This window comes from Eublepharis macularius, chromosome 5 (assembly GCF_028583425.1).
Source record: "Eublepharis macularius isolate TG4126 chromosome 5, MPM_Emac_v1.0, whole genome shotgun sequence".
Taxonomy (NCBI): Eukaryota; Metazoa; Chordata; class Lepidosauria; order Squamata; family Eublepharidae; genus Eublepharis; species Eublepharis macularius.
The window spans coordinates 12,904,508-12,926,572 of NC_072794.1; the positions used below are offsets into that span (position 1 = coordinate 12,904,508).

The 22,065-nt window shown below is 46.8% G+C and overlaps 1 protein-coding gene across 8 annotated transcripts in view; it reads right to left on the bottom strand.

Annotated features, from left to right (window-relative positions):
• The window catches only part of SUGP2 (SURP and G-patch domain containing 2), a 34,396-nt gene that overhangs the window by 10,934 nt on the left and 1,397 nt on the right, over nt 1-22,065 (bottom strand). For all 8 annotated transcript variants that reach the window (XM_054979668.1, XM_054979674.1, XM_054979667.1 and 5 more), the window contains 7 exons: nt 20,616-20,738; nt 13,579-15,099; nt 12,433-12,550; nt 10,776-11,248; nt 9,712-9,823; nt 4,681-5,141; nt 4,384-4,445 (listed from right to left, as the gene is read on the bottom strand). In XM_054979668.1, coding sequence (XP_054835643.1) covers nt 4,384-4,445; nt 4,681-5,141; nt 9,712-9,823; nt 10,776-11,248; nt 12,433-12,550; nt 13,579-15,099; nt 20,616-20,730 — 2,862 coding nt within the window. In that variant the 5' untranslated portion in view covers nt 20,731-20,738. The remainder of the gene's footprint in view (nt 1-4,383; nt 4,446-4,680; nt 5,142-9,711; nt 9,824-10,775; nt 11,249-12,432; nt 12,551-13,578; nt 15,100-20,615; nt 20,739-22,065) is intronic.

Here is a 22,065-nt window from a genome sequence, read left to right on the forward strand (position 1 = left end):
TCAAGTTGCCCCAGTTGGGTGTTAAAGGCCATTTTCCATTCATCACCCCTTTTTATCCATACTCTGAAATATACGTTGCATAAGTCCAATTTGGTGAATATTTTCCCTTGGGCTACTACCTCTAAGATATTTCTAATAAGTGGGAGGGGGTAGGCGTTGGACATGGAGACCACGTTGATCCCCCAATAATCAGTACACAACCTTAGCCCCCATCCTTTTTTTTCCGGAACAGTACTGGGGCTGCATGGGGGGAGCTCGCTGGACAGATAAACCTCCTAGCTAGGTTTTTATCTATGAACTGGCATAACTCTTCCCTCTCCCCTGGACTCATTGAGTACAATTTCCTCTTTGGTAGCTTCTCCCTCAGGATCAGTTCAATCGCACAAGGAGTGGGCCTGTGAGGGAGAAGTTCATCCGCCTCCTCTTCTTCAAATACTTGACTCAGGTCCTGATACTCCTGATCTTATCCCTCTCTTCCACGGTTAAACATACAGTTTTGGAGAGGGGAGGGGGTTGAGAGCCCCACTGGTCATTCCACGTATGTTTCTGGCAATGTTCCGATGGGAAGCACAGCTCGCCTGCTTTCCACTTGAGGTAGGGGTCGTGATCATACAGCCACCTCACCCCTAACACCAGTGGGAACTTTGTGGTTGGGCTGACCTCGAAAATCCTCCCAATGGGGCCCCATTCCCATTCAGATCGGTTTGGTCTCAAACCCCGGGGGAGTTCCCTTCATTACCGTCCCATGTACATTTGGCCCCAATCCAGCCACCAGGGCAGGGGCAATCAAGTCCCTAGTACACCCCGAGTCAATTAACACCCTAACTTGGATGTTGGTCCCTTGCCTTGGATTCAGCAGGGTGATCAGGAAGAATAGAGACTCCTTCTGTCTCACCTTCGGTGGCACTGGATCCTCTGCGACCTGCTGACTTCACAGGTCTCTGTCGTGTCCCTTCACAGCAGGTCTGTCATTTCCTGCAGGTGGTCTTGTTTTGCCTTCATCAGTTGAGGATGATCCAGCACCGTATACCTCTTCAGTTTCCGTTCTTGTTCTGGGTATGCCCTCCTTGTCCCGGGGCACTCGGCTATGAAATGACCGCCTTCCCCGCATCTTAAGCATAACCCTTGGCTCATCCTTCGGTCCTTCTCATCGGGGGGAGGGGGCCATTCCATCCCCTTCTCGGATCTCGGGATTACCCTTCACCTAGGCCCCTCCACTTGTCCTGCCTGATGTTGTATATGCAGCAACTTCACCACCTGCTCCCAATTCTCAATCTCGCAAGCCAGCTGGATCCACCCCAACAGGGTTCTCGGGTCGTCCTGCACCAGGGCCTTGGCTATCATCTGGATTTAAGCCGGCTCAGAAAAACTCAATTTTCACTCTTTCTGTACAATCTCCCAGCTTGGCCACGTACTCCCAGAACTCGGCAGCGTATTTGTGGACAGCGCGGTTGCCCTGCCTCAGGCACTTTAGGCGGATTCTCACCCTCTCCTCTTCTAATGGATCTTCGTATTGCTCCTTGAGAGCTTGCACAAATGTGTCTATGTTTCTCATCTTGAGGACTTGGGCCGCGTACAGTCATGTACCATTTGGCCGCTGACACCCCCCCCCAAAATGGGATCCGATATAGCTCACGCGGCTGAGGTCATTTGGGAAGGTATGGCGCCACTCATGTAAGAACTCCCCCACTCGCACCAGGAAGTACGCCAGGTCTTCAGGATCCCCCTCAAAGCGTGCTTCTAGCTTCCGCCAACTCAGGGGGGCCTGGCCTAGGATCAGGGAGCTCATGGGTTGGGCGTGATGTAATTGATGATGGGCCACTGGTTGAAGGGGTGGTGGTAGGGAAGGATCCCTGGGTTGGTTGAAACGTACCCGGGGCGAATCGGCTGGAGCTCTCATGGTGTGGGTGTTTTGCAGGAGTTCTTTCATTCCTCCCACTATCTCCCTTATCACCATTTTGAGCTCTTCTACTTCCCACCACAGGGCTTGTACTTCCCTATTGTCACTGCCGTCGGGGTTCCCTCTGCTTCTCTCTCACCCCTCGGGACAGACTCTTCCTCCCCCCCACCCCCGCTCAGCCTGAAGAGCTTAGATCTCCTCCTTTCCCTAAGCTCTCTCTCCGCAGTTGTGCGGGAATGAGGAGCCCAGCTTCGGGGCGTTGCTGTCAGCCAGTTTAGGAAGCTCAGGTCCGTCTTCTGTATTGCTCCGGCCCCCCTCACCTCCTCCAGCTTTTGTTTGGGCTCCTCCTGCTGAGTTTCTTGGTTTCCTTTGGATTTCACCAGAGTGGTATTTCCTGGCTCGGCTGCCATCTCACAGGTGGCCAACGGTTTGTTCTCTGGGTCCGAGGAAGAAGATGTGATTCTTGGCAAAATGTCAAGTTCTGTTCAATGGGTCCTCTTAAATTACCCGTCACTATCAGACCAGGCAGAGACAGGTTCTGTAAACAATTTGATTCAGGAACTCCAGTACAAACATCTGACACAAGGCAATTGCTGAGAATAACAGGTTTATTATATACTCCTTGCCCCTCCCCCTTTCCCACGCAACGGGACTGTTGGTTTTGGCGGGCACTTTAGCCAGGGGGAAATTGCGGGAATCGACCTTTTCTGTCAGTCGGCTGTCTCTCGATTGTCTCCCTGCTCTAGAAATCCCCCGCACCCACACACACACACACACACAGGTCAGACAGTTGAGCATCACACATCGATAGGTAACTGCAGGGTGTCGTGTGTCTATGCCTCCGCAACCTTCTATGACAGAGAGGTTAACCCTGTCTGACAATCATGCTCTGCACTTGGGAAGGGGCGCCTGCTGACCAGTTACAGAGACTCTGCAGGACTTTCAGCTCTGCTTGGAGAACCACCAGCTGGATTGGAGAGTTGCTCCCAACGGTATGAAACTTGGGGGAAAGGCAATCCATGTTACACAGGAATGACTAGGTACACACACTTCTCCCTGGACCCGGGTCAAATTCTGGGACTAGTAAAACAAGTTTCTATGAAAGTTTCCAAACACACATTTCCTTTCTGCTGCAAAAACGACGACTGTCCATTCCAGGGTGGGGATGTGGGCAGAAACACATCTAGGACCAGGCAGTCTCTTCACCTACATGTGAACACCAAACACCTTCCCTGTTTTTCACCACATCAACAATGCCAGGCAAGCCACCATGCACTTAAGGATGAAATTCCAGAAACCAGCAGATGGCAGCAAAGAACTCTCGATAAGGAAGCAAGGTAAGGCGGCATGTCCATCAAATGAACCAGTCTGGTATAACTGGTAACATGTAGAACCTGGACTGGGGAGACCCAGGCTTCAAACGGCAACTAAGCCCAGAAACTTACTCCTCTTAGGCCTAATTTTCACCGAGATGGTTAACCATAAGAACTCAGGTGGCAGGTCTGAGCAGCATCTCCACTGGGTCGGGCCTCACCAATTCTCTGGGGATCTTGAAAAACAGCGACAGCCATAAGGGTGATGGCTAATCAGGCCTCCACCCACAACAGTGTGTTTTAATAGGAACTGTACATCTTAATGGATTTTTGTTTGCCACCTAGCAGATCACTGATCAAAACTTGAGACGCAAGTATTTTAATAGAGAAGAATACTCAGCATAATGTAAGAAAGGAGAAGGGGAAAATAATCAAGAAAATAATCGGTTCAGCCTAGCGGGGGGCCTCAACCGTCAGACCCCATAAGGAATCAAGATGATTTTCTCTCGACAATGCTTCTGTGGCAATGGAACACTGGCGGGTGGGGGGCTTTTTGCTTGCTCTGATTGGTCAGGGAACAATTTGTGGTTAACAGCCTTCAGAACCTCCTGCTTTAAAGTTGCCCAGTATGTTGGATTTCATTATATATGGGGCTGGATCCTGCCACTCCATGCAGCCCATGGATGCAGGAGGCTCTCCTCTTACACTGGAGGGAAGGACTACTGTTGGCTAAGCAAAGTGGAAGGCTAAAATCAACCTATTATTTTTTATTTTGATTGGCAGTTTCATTGTAGTTCTATATAAGTTAGGTTTTTTTTGGGGGGGGGAGATAAAAAAAAACAGGTTCTAAGCTGAACAAACTAGCCTACGCATTGCTTCAAGGTTCACCTGCTGCATGAAGAAAAATGCTCCCTTTGCACAGAAAACTAGCAGGGAAGAAGGGTTATCGCCAATATGCAAGGAATATTGTTGCATTAAAGTGCACTAAGCCCCCCCCCCCCGCCCCACTCTCTGATGCTGTCCTACTCAGACACAGGTTGACAGCGTCAGTGAGAACTAAGCACAGCTTATCTTCCAGAGTTACTGTGAAAATCAAAGTCACTCCTCCAGACACCACGCACAGAAGGCAAGCATGAATGGGATCCCAATAACCGCTCCTTCTGCCCTTACCTTTTTCTTGTAAGACGAATAGCCACGAGGTCGGTCATAAGCAATCCGGACTGGCTCATGGACTGCAAGACAAACCAGAGGCAGGAGTCAATTAAAAACTTGGGAGGGGGGGGGGGGAGAGACAAAAAGCACCAGGCCCGAGACTGTTTTCTGTTCTCAAAAGCCACAGGAAGCTTCCAAGCAGGGCAAACTCATCCCAAATCAGAGCCATACCTTACAGCATTCAACATGGCATTGAACCCACACCAAGACTCCCACAAAGAAGCTGCTGCCACATCTTCAGCCGGAACCCCTTACCTTCTGGCTCCTGGACGTGACAGACCCTCTTCACAGGCGGGATCATGCCCACTTTCAAGGATTTGCTACTGATCCTCTTGCGCTGAGGAGGGGCATCAGAAGCCGCCTGGCTGACCGACCTCAGGGCAGCACCTTCAGAGGAGGTGCCGGCTTGCCCTTCCTCTGCTGTGTCCGGCTCTTCTGTTTTCTCAGCACCTTCCTCGGCAAGCATGTCTTCTTCTGCCTCATCGTCTGGAGGGACAGCTTCCTCCTCATCTCCCTCTCTTTCCAGTTCCATTTGAGAGACCTCTTCTTCAAATTCAGCTTCTTCCTCCTCCTCACCCCCATCACCTTCCAGCTGTTCTGGGCTTTCGCTGGGGTCAGCAGTTTCTTCCACGGAACTGAAGTTAATGGAAGGGCAGAGCTCATAGACTTTTGTGCGATAGTATTTGAAGGCTGAACTCTCGCGGTCCTGCAGAAACCTGGGAGGAGGATGTAAATGAGATGTCGATTAACTTGCGAGTCCTGCTTTGTAAAATGAAAAAGGTTCAAGGCACTGCTCCAGAAAACCAGTTTGGTGTAGTGGTTAAGAGCACCAGGACTCTAATCTGGAGAGGCAGGTTTGATCCCCCACTCCTCCGCTTGAAGCCAGCTGGGTGACCTTGGGTCATGTCCAGCTCTTTCAGAGCTCTCTCAGCCCCACCTACCTCACAGGGTATTTGTTGTGAGGAAAATAATAACACACTTTGTAAACCGCTCTGAGTAGGCATTAAGTTGCCCTGAAGGGCAGTATATAAATTGAATGTTATTGTTATTACTATTATTATTATTACATGGCCTGGCCATTATGATGGTGCTCATTATCAACTCCCAAGATTCTCTCTGCTTCTACAAAGTCTACTGCGTGCTTTGACCCAATAGTGGGCTTCCTCTCCTACCTGCCTTCTGTAGAAAGAGAAAATTGGAAGGCAGTTATTCCTGTTCAGAGATGTGGTTGACATCCACAGACTGAATTATAAAAGGTTATTCCTCTGGTCACCTGACCAGGAGAAACTCCCTCCAGGTGACCAGAGAAGCACGAGGGAGCTGAGGAGTTCACTGATTCTTTGTTGAGGTGCCACAAACCTCAACAAAGGTTTGTGGCACCTTTTTAAAAATGTTTTAAAAATGTTATGGTCAAGAGTTCTTCTGGCACCCTCTTTTAAGCATGCTGCAGGACTATCAATGCTCGCTGCAGAGGTCGCATTGTTACTCCTGAGGAATACTCAGTCTTCAAGGACATTATTTTAATGTTCTTGTTGAGCATCTCCGTGGGGCCTGGTGGATTAAAATGCAACCAGTTGCTCCAGGGGATGGGAGTCTGAAGCCCTTGCATACTTTTTGCATGCAGAAGGTCCCAAGACTAACTCCTTTGTTAGAATGGGTGCAAGAGAAAGTTCTGCCTGAGACTCTCGAAAGCTGCAGCCTGTCTGGAGTCAGTGGTACCAGGGGTGGGTAGGAGGAGAATAAACTACGGCTCAGTTTAAAGCAGCTGTAGAGGTGAGCTCTAGGGATCAACACACAAGCAACCCCAAATCTGGGCAACTTGCAAGCTTCATGCTTTGTATGTTCCTACCTGGGCTATGCTCTGAAGCCTCCAGCACTACTAGAATCCCTGTCCATCTACTATCCAGGTCCCCTTTCTACTGCAGTATCATTTTGCTCCTTGGCTTAGCTTCAGCAACTCCCCCCTCCCAGCCCCGATAGGCAGGATCTGGTCCTGGAGAATTGCATTCCAGTCACACTGGGACATTATCAAAACCCCTCTGACATCCATTTGACATCCTTTGACAGTTGTTTGTGCACTCAATGAGAAGTGCTGGTTATGAGCTTCGAAGACCTCAAAGGCCCAGGCCTTTTAAAGGACAGCTGCCTCTCCTTGCCTGAGAATGGAGTCCTGTTTTGGATGTACCTGCCATCAGAAATGAGGTAGGGGGCTGCTTTCTTCATGGTGATTACAGAATTCCCTCTCCACAGATATTTCAAATCTTTTTAGCTTTCAGCTTCTGATTTAAGACTTCTTTCACACACCTCTGCCTTCAGCTACTTCCCCCCCCCCACTTCTGTGCTGTACAGGCTTACATATTACAACAACTGATACGTTAATAATATATTTTAAAATGGCTTTAACTGGATAGTATAAAATTTGTCATCCATGGATTTTATTTTTTAAACTACCTGGAATTAGGGGGTGAGGAATTCAGCTTGAACATCTGGCATTTCTTGTTCCATATAAGGTTAAGAGTCTTTGCTATAGCATTTTGAGCATCACTTTGCTTGCTCAGGGAATTGACATGATGGTCCAATAGTTGCTGCACTCTTTAGCACCTTCTTTTTTAGAGTTGGAATGTTTCCATTGTGGGCCACTGTTTTGTTTTCCATATTTGTTGACAGATGCTTAAGATTTTGATGGAATCAGTTTCTGTAGCTCTTTTGTTTTTCCACTTTTGAATGCAACTTTCACTTCACTTTCTAAAATTTCTGTAGCCTGAAACAGCACTTTTGTTTTTCCACTTTTGAATGCAACTTTCACTTCACTTTCTAACATTTCTGATTCTTTGTCATATATTCTTCTTTGAAGGTATCTGTCACCCTCCCATCTCTCCTATATAGTTCTTCAGTGTATTGTCTCCATCTTTCCTTTTTTCTGTCCTGATCGGATACTGTATTTCTGTGTTGACCTTTCAGCATACCTAGCCATGGTTTGAATTTCCCTTTGATTTCCTGGATCTTCTGGAACAAATCTCTTGTTGTTCTTTTCGTTCTTCTATTTTTTGCCCTGATAATTATAATAGATTTCCTTGACTGTGTGCAATTTGCTGAAAAGCTGCATTTAGAATTTTGACTATTTGTTACCTTTTGCTTTTGCTTGTCTGTCTTTAGTAATTTTAAGTTTTTTCCTCAGTCATTCATGTAGGCATCTCCTTTCTTTGGGCTACAAGAATAGTCTTTGCACATTCTTCCTTGATAATATCTCTGGTTTCAGCCCATAGGTCTTCTGGTTCACGAGCACTTAAACTTAGCAGTGCAAATCCGTTCTTTACATGGTCTTTAAATTCTTCTGGAATATTACTTATATTTTGGCATTATGATTCTTTTAGCGTTTCTCTTTAGCTTTATTCTAATTTTTGATATTAGCAACTCATGATCTGTATCAGAATCAGCTCCTGGTTTTGTTTTAGCAGAAAGACTGGAGCATCTCCATCTTCTGCTTCCAATTACATAATCTATTTGGTTCCTGTATTGGCCACCAATGATTTCCACCTATACAATTGTCTTTTTGGTTGCCTGAAGCACGTGGTAGCAATGAACAGGTTGTTGGCTTCACAAAATTCTATGAGCTGCTTTCTTGCTTCATTTTGTGATCCAAATCCAATTTTCAAACAATGTTTTGATTCTGCTTAGTCTCTTACTTTTGCATTCCAGTCACCTATGATTATCAGCATATCCTGTTTAGGTGTACAATCAATTTCTTCTTTGACACTTGCATAAAAGTTTTTGATTTCTTCCTCCTCAGCATCTGTAGTTGGGGCATAAACTTGAATGATGGTTATGGTACCAAGCCTTCCATGAAGTCAGACTGATATTAATCAGTCAGACTTAAAAAAGTTTTTAGCTCTTGACTACTTGTACTATGTGTCGCCTCACTATTAAAGCAACATCATTTCTTCTGAGTATGTCATTTCTGCAGTAAAACACTTTGCAGCTTTCTGACTGAAAATGTCATGATTCGGTCCACCTTAGCTCACTTACACCCAAGATTCCAATGTTCAAACATTGCATTTCTTGTTTTACAATTTCTAGCTTACCTAGCTTCATACTTTTCACATTCCACATTCCTATTATGCGTGTTGCACAGCTTTGGATGTTCCTTTTGCATCTATTCAGATAAGCAACTGGACATCCTTCAGCTTTTATCCAGTCCCATAATTAAGAATAGCGCTATTCACACTTGTCCTCAGCTCTTTCCCAGTAGCCAATTGAGTGCCATCTGACCTGGGGATCCTGCCTTCTAGCACTGTATCTTCTTTCATTTTAGATTGTCTCATCATAGGGTTTTCAAGATGAGAGATTATCAGAAGTGGTTTACCACTGCCTTCTTCTGCACATTACTAACCAGGGTTAGTTGAAGTAACACAGCTGTTGCCTGTGAAAGAACCTCCGTCAGTGTGACCTTCCACAACAGCTGTTGCCCAGTAGATAGTCTTCAAAAAATCCTTCACTCCCATCAAGAGTCAATTCTCTTCTGTTGATGTGACTGTTGATTCCTGAAGGAGGTGGACACATCTTAGCCTAGTGTGTTTTGACCATTCCACCTTGAGTGTCTCTTCCAGTTTAGACTCTTGACTAAGCCTGCGCCCCTGACGATATTGCTCTCAGCTTCCCTGACACACTCAAACCCCCTCACCATGTTAAGGTATGTATCCATGCCAAGACAAAGGAATAATTAGAGATCAGGACACAAGGAGAAGGAGAGCATATAAAATCTGCCCCGGGGGGGGGGGGGGGTGTGGGTGTGTGTGTGTGTGGGTGTGTGGGTGGGTGGGGGTGGGGGTGGGTGTGTGTGTGTGTGGGTGGGTGGGGGTGGGGGGTGGGGGTGGGGGTGGGGGTGGGGGTGTGTGTGTGTGTGTGGGGACAGTGAGGTCTCAGATGAGCAGAACTCCTGGCTCCTGTGACAGCACAGATAGGCAGTTTGGCTTCCTCATCCCTACAGCAGGGTGATCGAAGGAAAGAATTTCACCTGCAAGGTACAGGAATCTTAAAGGAATGATGCCACATCTCTGCATCTTACAACAGAACATGAGGACAAGGCCAGAGACAAGCTGAGATACTGCTCAATCTAAAGGCAGGGATTGGGCACCTAAGAGGTTACCCTCCCCAGGTCAGGGCTGTGCCCTCCAAGGCCTCTAGAAAGGACCAAGGGTCAGCACGAGATTTTAAATAAAAATACATACTTAACTAAATAAGGTTTATGATAGGTATACAAGTACTGTTGCAGAGGGGGAAACAAACCAGAGGTCCGGGTTGTCTGCACTATTATCAATGCTGAATTGCTCGATCTCTGGTCCAACCTGGGCTACAAACTTGGCCAGCTTCTCTGCTGTTTCCATCGTTTTTGCATCCACTGCAAAGGTAAAACACATGCAAGAATTACTGCCACAAAAAGGCAATTCATTTAGAACAGTCTGACCCACCCAGACACAGAATATGTCCATTTGATTCCAGCTCCACCAAGTTATGCAGCCCGGAAGGTAAATTTCTAAGTGTGCATGTCACCTGCATTTTTTTAAAAATGAAAACTAAAACAATCGCTAGAGGGGGTTTTAAATGTATTTTCAAACACTTATGGAATGGAAAGCTACACGTAACTTGATTAGTTGGAGGAAAAACACAAGAACTTATCTGGCTGCCTTATATCTAACCGAGCGATTTAAAGATTTATGCTCTCCTGGGACTGACAGCATTTCTCCTGAGTTTCAGTCAAAGAAGAGCACCCCAAAACGGCTGCTGCCTAAGATCTTTTCACTGGAGTCACCAAGAACCGAACTTGGAACTTTCCACAGCTTCCATTCTTGAGTCACAGCTTCTTCCTGAATAAGCTGTGGGACTCCCTCAGAACATACAAAGCCACCCCTTACAGAATCAATCCCTCTAGCCCTCTACTGTCTACTTTAGCAACAGCTTTCTAGGATTCCATGCAGAGAATAGTCTTCCCTAAGACCTGGCACTGAAGTTGCTGGGGATTTAACCTGAGTGCAAAGCACATGCTCCACCAGTTCTCCTTTGTCAAAAACTGCAAGGTAGGAAACAAGAAAGGGGGACTTAAAAATAATCTTGCACAATATCTTTTGACACACACCAAATCAATATAAATATAAATCCTGGCTGCATGAGATATATTCTGCCATTAATTTTACTGATATCCTGTCTTTTTAAAAAAGCCTACACTCAAACCTACTGCCTCAATTAATTGTGGGTATCTTTTTAACCGAGTGAAAGGTTTTTAATTAAAAGAAATAAGTCACAACTTCGGCAGGGGAGAAAGAGAAGACAGAATACTACTGGAAGACACCTACCATCAGGGAACTGGCATGCCGAGGACTGGGCAGGTCCTGGAACTTCTACAGAGGGCCCGGCAGCCGGAACTTCCTCCGCGGACAATGCCTCTTCCAGGCCTCCATCACAGATGGAAGGGCTGGCTTTGCCTGAGGAGGAGCCTGTGTCCAAGGAAGCTGCAGAGCCTTGGTCGTGCAGCCGTTGCTGCTTCAGCATCGTCCCGGCCGACAGGAGTGTTTGGGTCCCGACAGTGGCCTTCCTCACTTTCCTGGCTCTGGCTGCCCGCTGCAGAATCCCAGGCCGTTTTCTCCTAAAAAGCCTCCTCTTGACGCTTGCCACTGTCCTCGCGCGCAATATCGCCCTCATCGTTTCTGAGGCAAGCTGTTCAGGGGTCTTCTTTGGTTCCTCCTTTGGCGTGGACATCAGCCGCTCCATTTCTGAGAGCTTCAGCTTGTAGTATTTGAATTCCAGGCTCTCCTCTTCATGCAAAAACCTGTTTTGTTAGGGAAAAGGTCAGCCATTACAGAAAAAACAAGAGCCTTGAACCTATGGATTGGGACCCGGTGGTGGGCTGCAGAGCCCACATTGAGCATCTTTTTGCTATATTTTAGAACCTGCGGCTTTGTCACATGAATAGAGTAAGATGGCCACAGGCACCACCTACTTCTCTTTGCCCTCATGCTGAGAGGAGCGGCACAACAGCAAGACAAGACATTCAATGGCAATGAAGATTCCTTCTCAGGTTTGGGGGCTCTGGCTCCTCCTCTGATGCCACTTGCTTGCAGTTCAGTGGGTCCCAGCTGCTATCTGGGGGTTAACAGTGGGTCCCCAAATCCAGAAGGGTGAAATATCACAGCACCAGGATCCTGGTTTGCTGTGTTGGAGTGCTGCAGCACCACTCTGCCCAGTTGGCTCTCCCACACAAGCTGACACACAAAGGGCTCTTCCACAGCAAGGAGCAACGGAGGCTTTGGGAGAGCCTTTTGCTCACTTACTGATTTGCTCACTTACTGTAACATTTCTAGACTGCTTTTCCCCACTATATGGGGCACTCCTATCTACCCATCTTGGCTCAGAAATGGTACTTGTTGAGATGTGCAAAGGGCCCTGCCAAAGCCACACTTGCTGCTCACCTTGGTGAACAGAGGTTAGAGAGCCCTTTGTCCAGCTCTGCTTTAAAAAATGTGCCAGGGATACAAGACTGCATTTATATGTTCTCAAGTATTGGAGTCCTCAGAATCAGAGGCTGTGAATGGGGCCAGAGTTAGGCCCGCTCATCTCAATCTGTCGTCTCAACTTTCATTTCTAAGTTTCCTAAAGCATAGCCTTTGTTATTAAAAATGGGGGGGAGGGGCATCGTTGTCACAGCTCACTAGTAAAACACGTGCTGGAAAAGGCCTCTCTCTACCACTGGCAGTCAGAGGAGACATGAGTGATCCAGATTAACCAAGGGTGTAATAGCAAAAAACAGCTACTGAAAATGAGATAATGGACAAAAACATGCTCAAATTGCCATTAAGCCATGAGACTCGCTGTACAAACTTTGGTCTAGGTCACTCTCTCCCTCTCTCACACACAGCTAACCTATCTCCCAGGGCCACTGCAAGGATAAAGGGGGGAAATTGCCTCATCTGCTATCCTACACTCTGAGAAAAGTGCAGAGGTTAAGCGATTTACCAATATTCTGGGTTGCCCTTCAATTCTGCTTTCTCCTTGCCCTTCAATGAACGTGAAATCATGATGTTCACCAGCTTTTCGATTGTCTCGACAACTTTTCGATCAGCACGTTGTGGGACTGTGAAAGAAAGATCAACATAATACTGATCAGAGTGGTGATGGAACATTTCTATTAGCAATTTATTCACCTTCTTGCAAGCAAGAAGCACTTGCCACAGAGGAGGGCTACACACCAGCCACTTTCCCTCTCAACCTAGCCTATCCCAGAGGGCTGCTTGTGAGAGTAGGACAACAAAAATGGAGGAATATAAGCTAAACCTCATGGGACATCTTTAATTCCGTATGTTACACTGACTGGGGCAAAAATGCACCCCAATGAAATTGGGGACCATTTTATGCCACAGCTGGATTTGTGCATTCAGGAAGAAAACTCTAAAGTGACCATACTTTGGAGGCATTGTTTATGAGCGTGCTTAGGGAGATGACAAAATATAAAGTTGCTTCTCTATTCATTTTGCCCCCCAAAAGATCATATCACCCCTGTGCTGAAAGATCTGCACCTGTTACTCACCCGTTTCCAGGCATAAGTCACAGTGCTGGTTCTTATCTTTAAGGATCAAAACAGCTTGTGGCCAGAGTAGTTGAGGGACCATCTCATCCCACTAGTTAATATCTGCCTCTCAAGCCCTGCTCTCTGTGCCCCTGCCCTCAGTGAGAAAGATGCCAATGAGAGACAGGACATTTTCTGTAGTGGCACCTCACCTTTGGAACCCCTTTTGCCTTGAGCTCACTGAGCCTCTAACTTTATTTCTACCAGGCTAAAACTCCAGGCTTTTAATTAGGTATTCATCTTACCATCTTCTAATAGTCTACTCCTGTTTTGTAGATAGTTTTATACTGCTTATGTCTAATGGCTTCTTAAGAATGTGGTTTTTAATTATAAGCTGACTCGAGCAGGATTCTCAAGGGATGGTACAGAAATATTCTAAATAACTTAAATAATAAAGGGCAACCTGGGTTGAATTTCTGCCCCAGAGAGTTTCCAAAGGGTTTTAACTAGAAAGTGAAAAATACCAAGTCAGAAAAGAATGAATTCCACCTTCATAAAGATGGGCTGTAATATTTGTTTGCAAGTGGCCTTCTTACTCTTAATTTTTGGCCTGGTTTCTGGAACATTCCTTTGGTTCTGAGGCAATGGCTCGGGAGCCTCTCTCTTTAACTCCACCGGGCAGCCACTCTTCTCCATCCAGTTCTGCAAAACCTCTATGTATTCTCTTCCAAACAAGGCTGAGGTGTCAAAATTGGGGTACATGGTGGGCGGAGGTGCAGATTCCTGGACCCCAATTGCCTCCAAGATTTTCTCCTGCCTGAAAGCAGATGCCAAGGAAAAGGTCTGTCCCAAGAGCGCCAGGGATTTGCGGCAAAGGGAAACGGTGGTCTCAAAGGCAGCAGCCATCTGCGCCCGGTCACTGAAGCTACTGGTCTTGATGCTCAGCTCATAGGCATTACAAGCCATAAGGAGGGGTGTGGTGCTCTTCAGAAGGTGGTCCTGGAGCCGCATCATGTACTGGTCGAACGGTTTAATGACCTTGAAGAAGCAGTTCTTTGTCAGCATCACCCCCTTATCCAAAAGCAGTTTCAAGAACTCGTTGTCGACCTTGGGACTTTTCAATGCCGCATGCTGTAAAGGCCTGACAATGGAGAAGCAGAAGTCTCTGTGTTCAGGCTTCAGTGAGCATTTGAACGATGCCAGCATCTTAGCACAGGTCTCTGTCTCTAGCGAGAAGAGCATCCGATATAACTCCATATATTCTGGGTCCTTCTTGCATTGATGGAACCCAGCCCACTTAATGATTTCAATGCCGAAAGTTGAAAATATGTCAGATGGGTTGGCCAGGTCCAAATTGAGCTCTTCATCCTGGGCACTCCTTATGGACTTTTGACTTCCAGGATGTAGGACACCTCTTTGGAAGGCCAGACTGGGTCTCTGGCTAATTTGGGGGCGATAAGAAGACACAATTCGTTGCTTGGGGTGATCAGGAGAGTCTTCTAGCTGGTCATCTGTTCGGGGCAGCCTTTTATCTTCCCATTTCTTAATGGGACCATCCATGCCCCCTTTATTTTTAACCATGCCTCGAGTGACCATGCCCCGCTTTCCCCTCCCTCTGCCACGCAAAGATGGATTGAATTCTCTTTCAAGCTCAAATCCATACTTCAAGTCATTAGCCTGATTCTGTACAGAGCTGTAATCCTCTTCCAAATGCCTCAGAGATCTAAAATCACTTAGCAGGTCTGAAGAAGCATATTCAGCATCATGGAGTCGAGAGGTTTTCCGAGAAGGGATGTGGTCGTACTCCCGTTTCCGAGACGCAGGGTGGTCATACTCACGATCCCTGTTAGGTGGACCATCAAAATCCCGATCCACTGAAGTTGAACGACCGTAGTCTCGTTCACGGGAAGTTGGGTGGGCATAGTCTCGGGTCCGTGAAGGAGGGTCATAGCTTTTGTTGTAGTAATCATCTTCTTCAGCAACAGGGCTCCTAGATCTATAAGATGCCAGAGAAAAGTCTTCTCGGGTTTCTTCTCTCCAGTCATCACGTGGGTACTCACTATCATCAATGAAATCTTCACTGTAACGGGTACGTGGTGCAACTGGCCGAGAATGAACTGCAGAGACACAAATGAGGCACCCATTACTCATCAAAGTAATGAGTAACTGAAGAGCAAGATCAGTCTAAAAGCCCCCAAACACCTGATATGATGAAAGGGGTGTTTTTAAAAACGAAACCTCCTCCCCACCCATCCCACTCCATTTTCTGCTCATTTTGGTTATGAAACCCATTTTCAGATCACCAGTACAATTTTTCATGCTACAACTAGGGCTGGTCGCTTCGGGTTTCACTTCGGGTAAAGTTACCCAAAGCTACCCACTTCGTGTAGCTTCGGAATTTCCCGAAGTGGGGCCAGCAAGATGGCCCCGCTTTGGAAATACCGAAGCTAAGCAACCCGAAGCGATTCGTGTTGCTTGGGCTCCGAGTGCCGTTATTTTTTTTTAGCACGGAAAGCTTTTCGCTTGCTGCTGCTGATCTCCATTGCGGGCTGCTTGCAATTGCAAGCAGCCCGCAATGGAGATCAGCAGCAGCAAGCAAAAAGCTTCCCCTGCTTTTTTTTTTTTTTTAAAGGCAACGTTTTGAAGCCTATTCAAGGCCTCCAGCTCTGGCTTTGGAGAGGGGAGGGGGAGGAGTAGTCAGTGACTCACTCTAACCTCCTCCTTCCCCCTCCCATCCCTGAAAAAGTGGCGGGAGTTTTTGCTTGCTGCTTGATCTCCATTGCCAATGCAAGCAGCAAGCAAAGTCTGCAAACAGTGCAAATCTGCACATTTGGAGAGATTCTTTGCACTGTTTGCAGACTTTGCAATGAGTGCAAGGGGGAGGAGGGGTTAGGAGTGGCCAATCCTGCAGAAGCATTCTCCTTCCAGCCTAGCCAATGGGGATTCTCTGAAAGTAGAGTGCCTTTTTTAAAATGCTGCAGCGCAGGGTTATAAATTGGAGGCTTCCCTTTAGGAATCTTCCAATTTACCCTGACATTGACAGAGCGGCTTGCCTGGACAGAAATTGGAAGAGGAGGACCCTGCTGCGGAGCGCTGCTGACTGGCCCTGCATCTCACTGGTATGTGAGTCCCACTGACTCACAAGATTCTTTGATCTTTGGGGGAGGGGTGGTTGGGGGGGGGCAATGGGTTTGGGAAAGGATTTGTTTTAAGTTTGCATTTTATTTTTATTTTTTAAATTTAACAGTGGCTTCCCAGGGGCAGACTCATGCCAAGTCCTGGTGTGTGCCAAGGCTTTGGCCTAGGTGGTGGTGGGGGGTTAACTTGAAACTGGCCCACTGCTGCTCTGTTTAAAGTTTTTTTTTTACTGTGCTTGCCTTTCATTTCTACAGTGGGTGGCTTCCCTGGTGTGTGCCAAGGCTTTGGCCTAGTTTTTTACTCTGGCTTCCACACTTTGGGACTGAGGGGTTAGAATTTAGAAGTAGTTTTCAAAGAGTTAATATACTTATTTAATAACCAGTTTCCATTCTGCTCTTTCCTAGACTGAGAGACTTGAGAGACCCCCGCTGCTGCTGTGGCTAGTCGAGCACCTCGTCTCTGCAGTCTTGCTGTGGAGGACTTCCCCCATTGAATTCCTGCCTGTCGCCTGACCATTGCTGGACTGCAGGAGTGGTGAGCGAGTCAGTGACTCACAGGGTTTTCTCAGGGGGTTGTCTTGGTGGGTGTGGGGAGGGGAGGATTAAGGGCTTGACTGAGTAGGAGTGAATTTTTAAAAAAAAAATTAATTTTTTTCTACATTTTTTCAGAATTTTTTCTTGATTCATTTTTACTGTTGTTGGTTGGGGGAGGGGGTTTGTACCTGTTTAAAGTATTTTAAGTTTTCTTGGGGGGGGATTGTCTTGGTGGGTGTGGGGAGGGGAGGGAAGGATTAGGGGCTTGACTGGGCGGGAGTGAATTTTTTTTAAAAAATTAATTTTTTTTCTACATTTGGTGTGTGTGTGTGTGGTTAGAGGGGGGGGGAGGAGTGTTTCCTGGTGTGTGTGTGTGTGTGTGTGAGTGTCTGTGTGTCTGCCCCAAGCTAAGATTTTTGAGGGTTGGGGGGCAGGAGGGGTGTTTCCTGGTGTGTGTGTGTGTGTGTGTGTGTGTGTGTGTGTGTGTGTGTGTGTGTGTGTGTGTGTGTGTGAGAGAGAGAGAGAGAGAGAGAGAGAGAGACTGTGTGTCTGCCCCAAGCTAAGATTTTTGAGGGTTGGGGGGGGGAGGGGTGTTTCCTGGTGTGTGTGTGAGTGTCTGTGTGTCTGCCCCAAGCTAAGATTTTTGAGGGTTGGGGGGGGGGGAAGGGGTGTTTCCTGGTGCGTGCGTGCGTGCATGTGTGAGAGAGAGAGAGAGAGAGAGAGAGAGACTGTGTGTCTGCCCCAAGCTAAGATTTTAAAGGGTTGGGAGGGGGAGGAGGGGTGTTTCCTGGTGTGTAGTGAGTTGTGTTCCTTTGGGGTGGGGGGGCGGCTGCGATGCCCTCGGTGTTGTGTTCATGCTGTGTAACTTGAATCACAACAGGAAATAAAGATTTTTTGCATGTAACTGTGTTTTTCAGATTCTCTGGTGTGTAGTGAGTTGTGTTCCTTTGGGGTGGGGGGGCGGCTGCGATGCCCTCGGTGTTGTGTTCTTGCTGTGTAACTTGAATCACAACAGGAAATAAAGATTTTTTGCATGCAACTGTTTTTCAGATTCTCTGGTGTGTAGTGAGTTGTGTTCCCTTGGGGTGGGGTGGGGGAATGGTGTGCTGTGTCACACTACTGTGCCTCTTTTCTGTATTTGAAGGTTGAAAAATAAAGATTTTAAACTTTATTCAGTGTGTGTTTGTGGTTTTGTTCTTTGGTATTAGGTCAGTTCCCCTCATAGGGAACAAAGGTGGCGGGGGAATTTTGGGGAGGGTGTCTGTGGTTCAGGTGTGCTTTCACAGGGACAAGGTTGCACTCAGGAGTGTGCCCTCCATTATAGCACCCCTGGGATGTGCATAATTGCCCTGGGAAAGAGAGTTTAAAAGTTCCCATCATAGGGAACAATGGGAGATGGCTGGCCAGCCTGCTCTTGGGGTAGGGGGAAAGTGTGGGAATGTTGGGGAGGGTGTCTTTGGGGCTGTGTGGGGCGGTTGGGGGTTTCAGGTTAGCCCCCCCCCAAATGGCCCCCCAAAGTGGGAGCAGGTTGAGCCTTGGTGGGGGGTGGGAGAACAGGTAGGAGGGGGTCCCCTGAGGGTTGGGGGCATTTTGCATGCAAAATGCCACCCCTAGCCACACAAGCCGCTTCATTTTTTCCCCATAGGAAATAATGGAGAAGGTGAGGATAGGGGTACCTTCTTTGAGGGGCCATAAAATGCCCCCCCAAAGTGGGAGCAGGTTGAGCCTTGGTGGGGGGTGGGAGGAAAGGTAGGAGAAGGGCCCCTGAAAGTTGGGTGCATTTTTCTTGCAAAATTGCACCCCTAGCAACCTAGAAAGGTCGCCTGTTTTCCCATAGGGAATAACGGTGAATGGAGGAGGATGGGGGTACCATCTTGGGGGGGGCATAACATGGCCCCCCAAAGTCCAAACTTTCCGAAACTTGGGGGATTGTTAGAGAAGAGGTAGGAGAAGGTCTCCACCAAGTTTGGTTTGACTCAGAAAGAAATTGCCCCCCCAGGGCACCTGAAAGCTAGAAGTGAAATTGACACCCGAATCTTTCCGAGGCAAACCCGAAGCTATACGAAGCTGTATCTCCGAAGCAGCTTTACCCGAAGCTGTTTCCCGGTTTGGGTAAACCCGAAGCTGGAAACCCGAAGCGACCAGGGCTTGCACAGCCCTGGCTACAACTACTGGTTCTCTTTTTTGGCTGAACTACTTACTTAGGAAACCAATTTTACCTTCATTCAGCTTTCAGATAAGGGTGTAATTTGCTTCCTCCTTCCCACCTTATACATGATCTAAAAGAAGTGTCTTCTCTTATTACTATATCCAATTGGAAAGTGGGTGGTCTTTGCCAACTATGAGAGCCGCAAGGCACAATCGCCAAACAAAATAAGGGTCTCTGACTACTTGGAGAACTCCCAAGGCAAGCTGAAAAATGTAACTTTGTAAATGTATCAAAAGAAAAAAGGATGGAAGACCTCAAAAATCAGCCTAATGCTCCTGGAGGTACAGAATCTGGAGAGCAGTTAAGGGTCAGTCAAAGGAAAATGGGGCCAGGGGAGGGTGTCACAACTCCCTTTCCGTTGTGTAGTTAGATTTTGCCTTAAACCCTCTTCTTCTTACACTCTCTGGGTAGATAATACTGCCACTAGGAATTATATTCCAAACTAATTAACTTAAATTTCCCCCTGAATATTGTGCTCAAACGTCAGGCTCCTTCGTGGGACTATGTGGCCCTGAGGATAAGAATGGGATATATAGGAATCACATATACTCTGGGGTGAACAAAAATACAAAATAAACTTTTATTTTTAGATGAAGCGAATTGGTTTCACACTATTTCTTAAGCTTGATGGTTTCAAAGATAGTTAAGTAAAGGTAATCTCCTGTGTAAGCACCGAGTCATTACTGATCCATGGCGGGGGGGGGGGGGGCATTGCATTACGATGTTTTCTTGGCAGACTTTTTACAGGGTGGTTTGCCATTATCTGCGCTTAAAAGTTTCTTTACATAGGCTCAGTCACACAAAGTAATTTTCCCAACAGTTGTTCTTTAAGAGAATAAATTCTACACAGACTTAGTTTCATTCGGGCCTTTTCATACAGCTTGCCTGAATTAGATTGATTAATCTTTCACTCAGATATATGCTTTCAGACTTCCACACAGGTTGCCTGCTTTGCCCAGAATGAATACTTTTCTCTCTGCTTAGTACCTAAAAAAACTGCAGTTCATTCCGCCCCCACAGCACTGCCGCTGTCCAATCAGATTTCTCTCCACTCCTCCCATACTCTGTCATCAACCAATCACTTCACTCACTCATCCCTTTCACCCCCCCCCCTTCTTCATCTCTAACACACCAAGCATGTAAAGAAACACACACAAATCATTACAGAGGGAATAACCAGTCAAGCCCCTTACCGTTTATAGAAACCTGGAGGGTTAGTACGGAGGTGGATTTCCTTATTTCATCCCCCCCTCCATATGGAGCCCCATTTTTCAATAGTTAACTGCCAGATAGGTGGATGAAAGACAATATAATCATGAAATAGAACTACAGTATATTTTAGCATGAACCAAAAAAAAAAGGTTCAAAATATTCCACCTCAGTTAAAGTTAAAGCTGGGTAACTTCTGAGATCAGATCTAGCAGCTAAAAATTATGAGCTGTGATCCAGGAGGTCCCCAGGTCAATTCTTGTCAGCACCAGGAATTCAGTAGATGGCTTTAGACGAGCTGTTCTTTGGTAGATGCAGCCCCCCGCACCAGGCACAACAGCTAAGGGATAACTCTTATGATACGCCTCAGAGGGCTGAGGTAGAGAAAGCTGAGATAATGTAAGTAAAGCATGCTGAGCTCTAAGAAGTGCTGTATTAAATGGTAAATATTATCATTAAATGGTAAATATTATCACCTAATAATACAGATGGCTGTTAAGAGCAGGACCAACCCAACACCACAATGAGGATTAGCAAACGCTACCTCTAAGTTGATGGAGGGCCTCGTCGATAGGGTCGCTTCGCTCCAGACGATACCGTTTCGCCTTGGCCTGCATGACGGCATCAAAAGTCTCTCTCGTCATCCGGCGGGAGGCCATTTTGGGTTCTGCAGCCACAAAATTTTCATGAAAACGTAAGCTGGCATCCCAGAGCAAGCAAGTGACCCCCTTAAACACTATTTCTCTCCTGGCCTTCCTACAGAGACCTCAGATTGACATATATATTGTACCCGGTGCTCTCCATTCTAGACAATTTGCAGGGCCAGACCAGCTTAGCTGCTGCGGCAGAGCTATATCCCATGCCAGGGGCCGGAAGCATCACCCAGAACTGGGTGAGCTAGTCAGGAACTGGGCTGGTCAGGAACTAACTTCCTTAAAAAGCACAACTATTCTCCCCAACATATCAATACGCTTTATTTTTCACAAGCCCCTCCAAGCATACGAAGGGAATAATATAAACCCATTTCCAAAAAAGTAAATTAATCTCCTATGGCTCATTCAAGCAAGGACTACTTTTTTAAAAATGCTACCGTAGATACTTAGCTTTAACTACTAGGTGAAAAAAACCCCCAAGGAACTTGCTGGATCAAATCAACAATGGCCAGCCATGTACCTCCAAGAGGGCATGAAGGAACAACAAGATGTTTCCTACTGTTACTTCCAAACTGCTATTCAGCAGTAAACTGCCTCTCAGCACGGAGGTTCTCTTTAGCCAATACGCCTGTTTGCTGCTGACAGGCTACTACTTCATGTTAAAACAGCCCTGTTGTACTGAATCTATCCAGTCCAGTTGTACTCACACTGTGGCTCAAGGGCAGCCACATCTGCAACCATCATCAACCAAAACAGACACATTTACTTTCTTCCCTGACACGAGGCTTACACCTCTTCTACCTGTTCATCCAGTGGCCCGTTTCAAGATGGGAACTGTTGTAAATTCACAACAGAAGCAACCCTTCCAACCACAAGGCATGTCCGCTTTCCGGAAACATGAGGCAAATATTAAATTGGAAACCAATGCTTAGGAGAGCCACAGGTACCATGTCAAAGAACCATGCATGAGTCCTGAGCCACTAAATTAATAGTAGTGATGGCAACTGATATCCCTCTTCCAACGGTAATCAGAATCTCAGAAACTGACAGGGTATGAAGGCACCATCACTCCCTGTTTCTTTTTTGGGGGGGGGGGGGGGTGTCTGTCACAGCTGGTATTCTGAGTTATACTATATCCAACAAAATGGTATCCCTTTAATTATTACGGTTGATAGCTCTTGACAGTTCTCTCCTCTGCCTTCAATGTGTTTAATCCCTATCAAAAGCCATAACAGCCACCACCACTTCTTATAAAACCAAAGTTCTCATCTATTGGGTGAAGCACTTTCTCTGTCTGTCCTGAACCTACTGGCCCTCCACTAGACGGAGTGACCCCAAGTT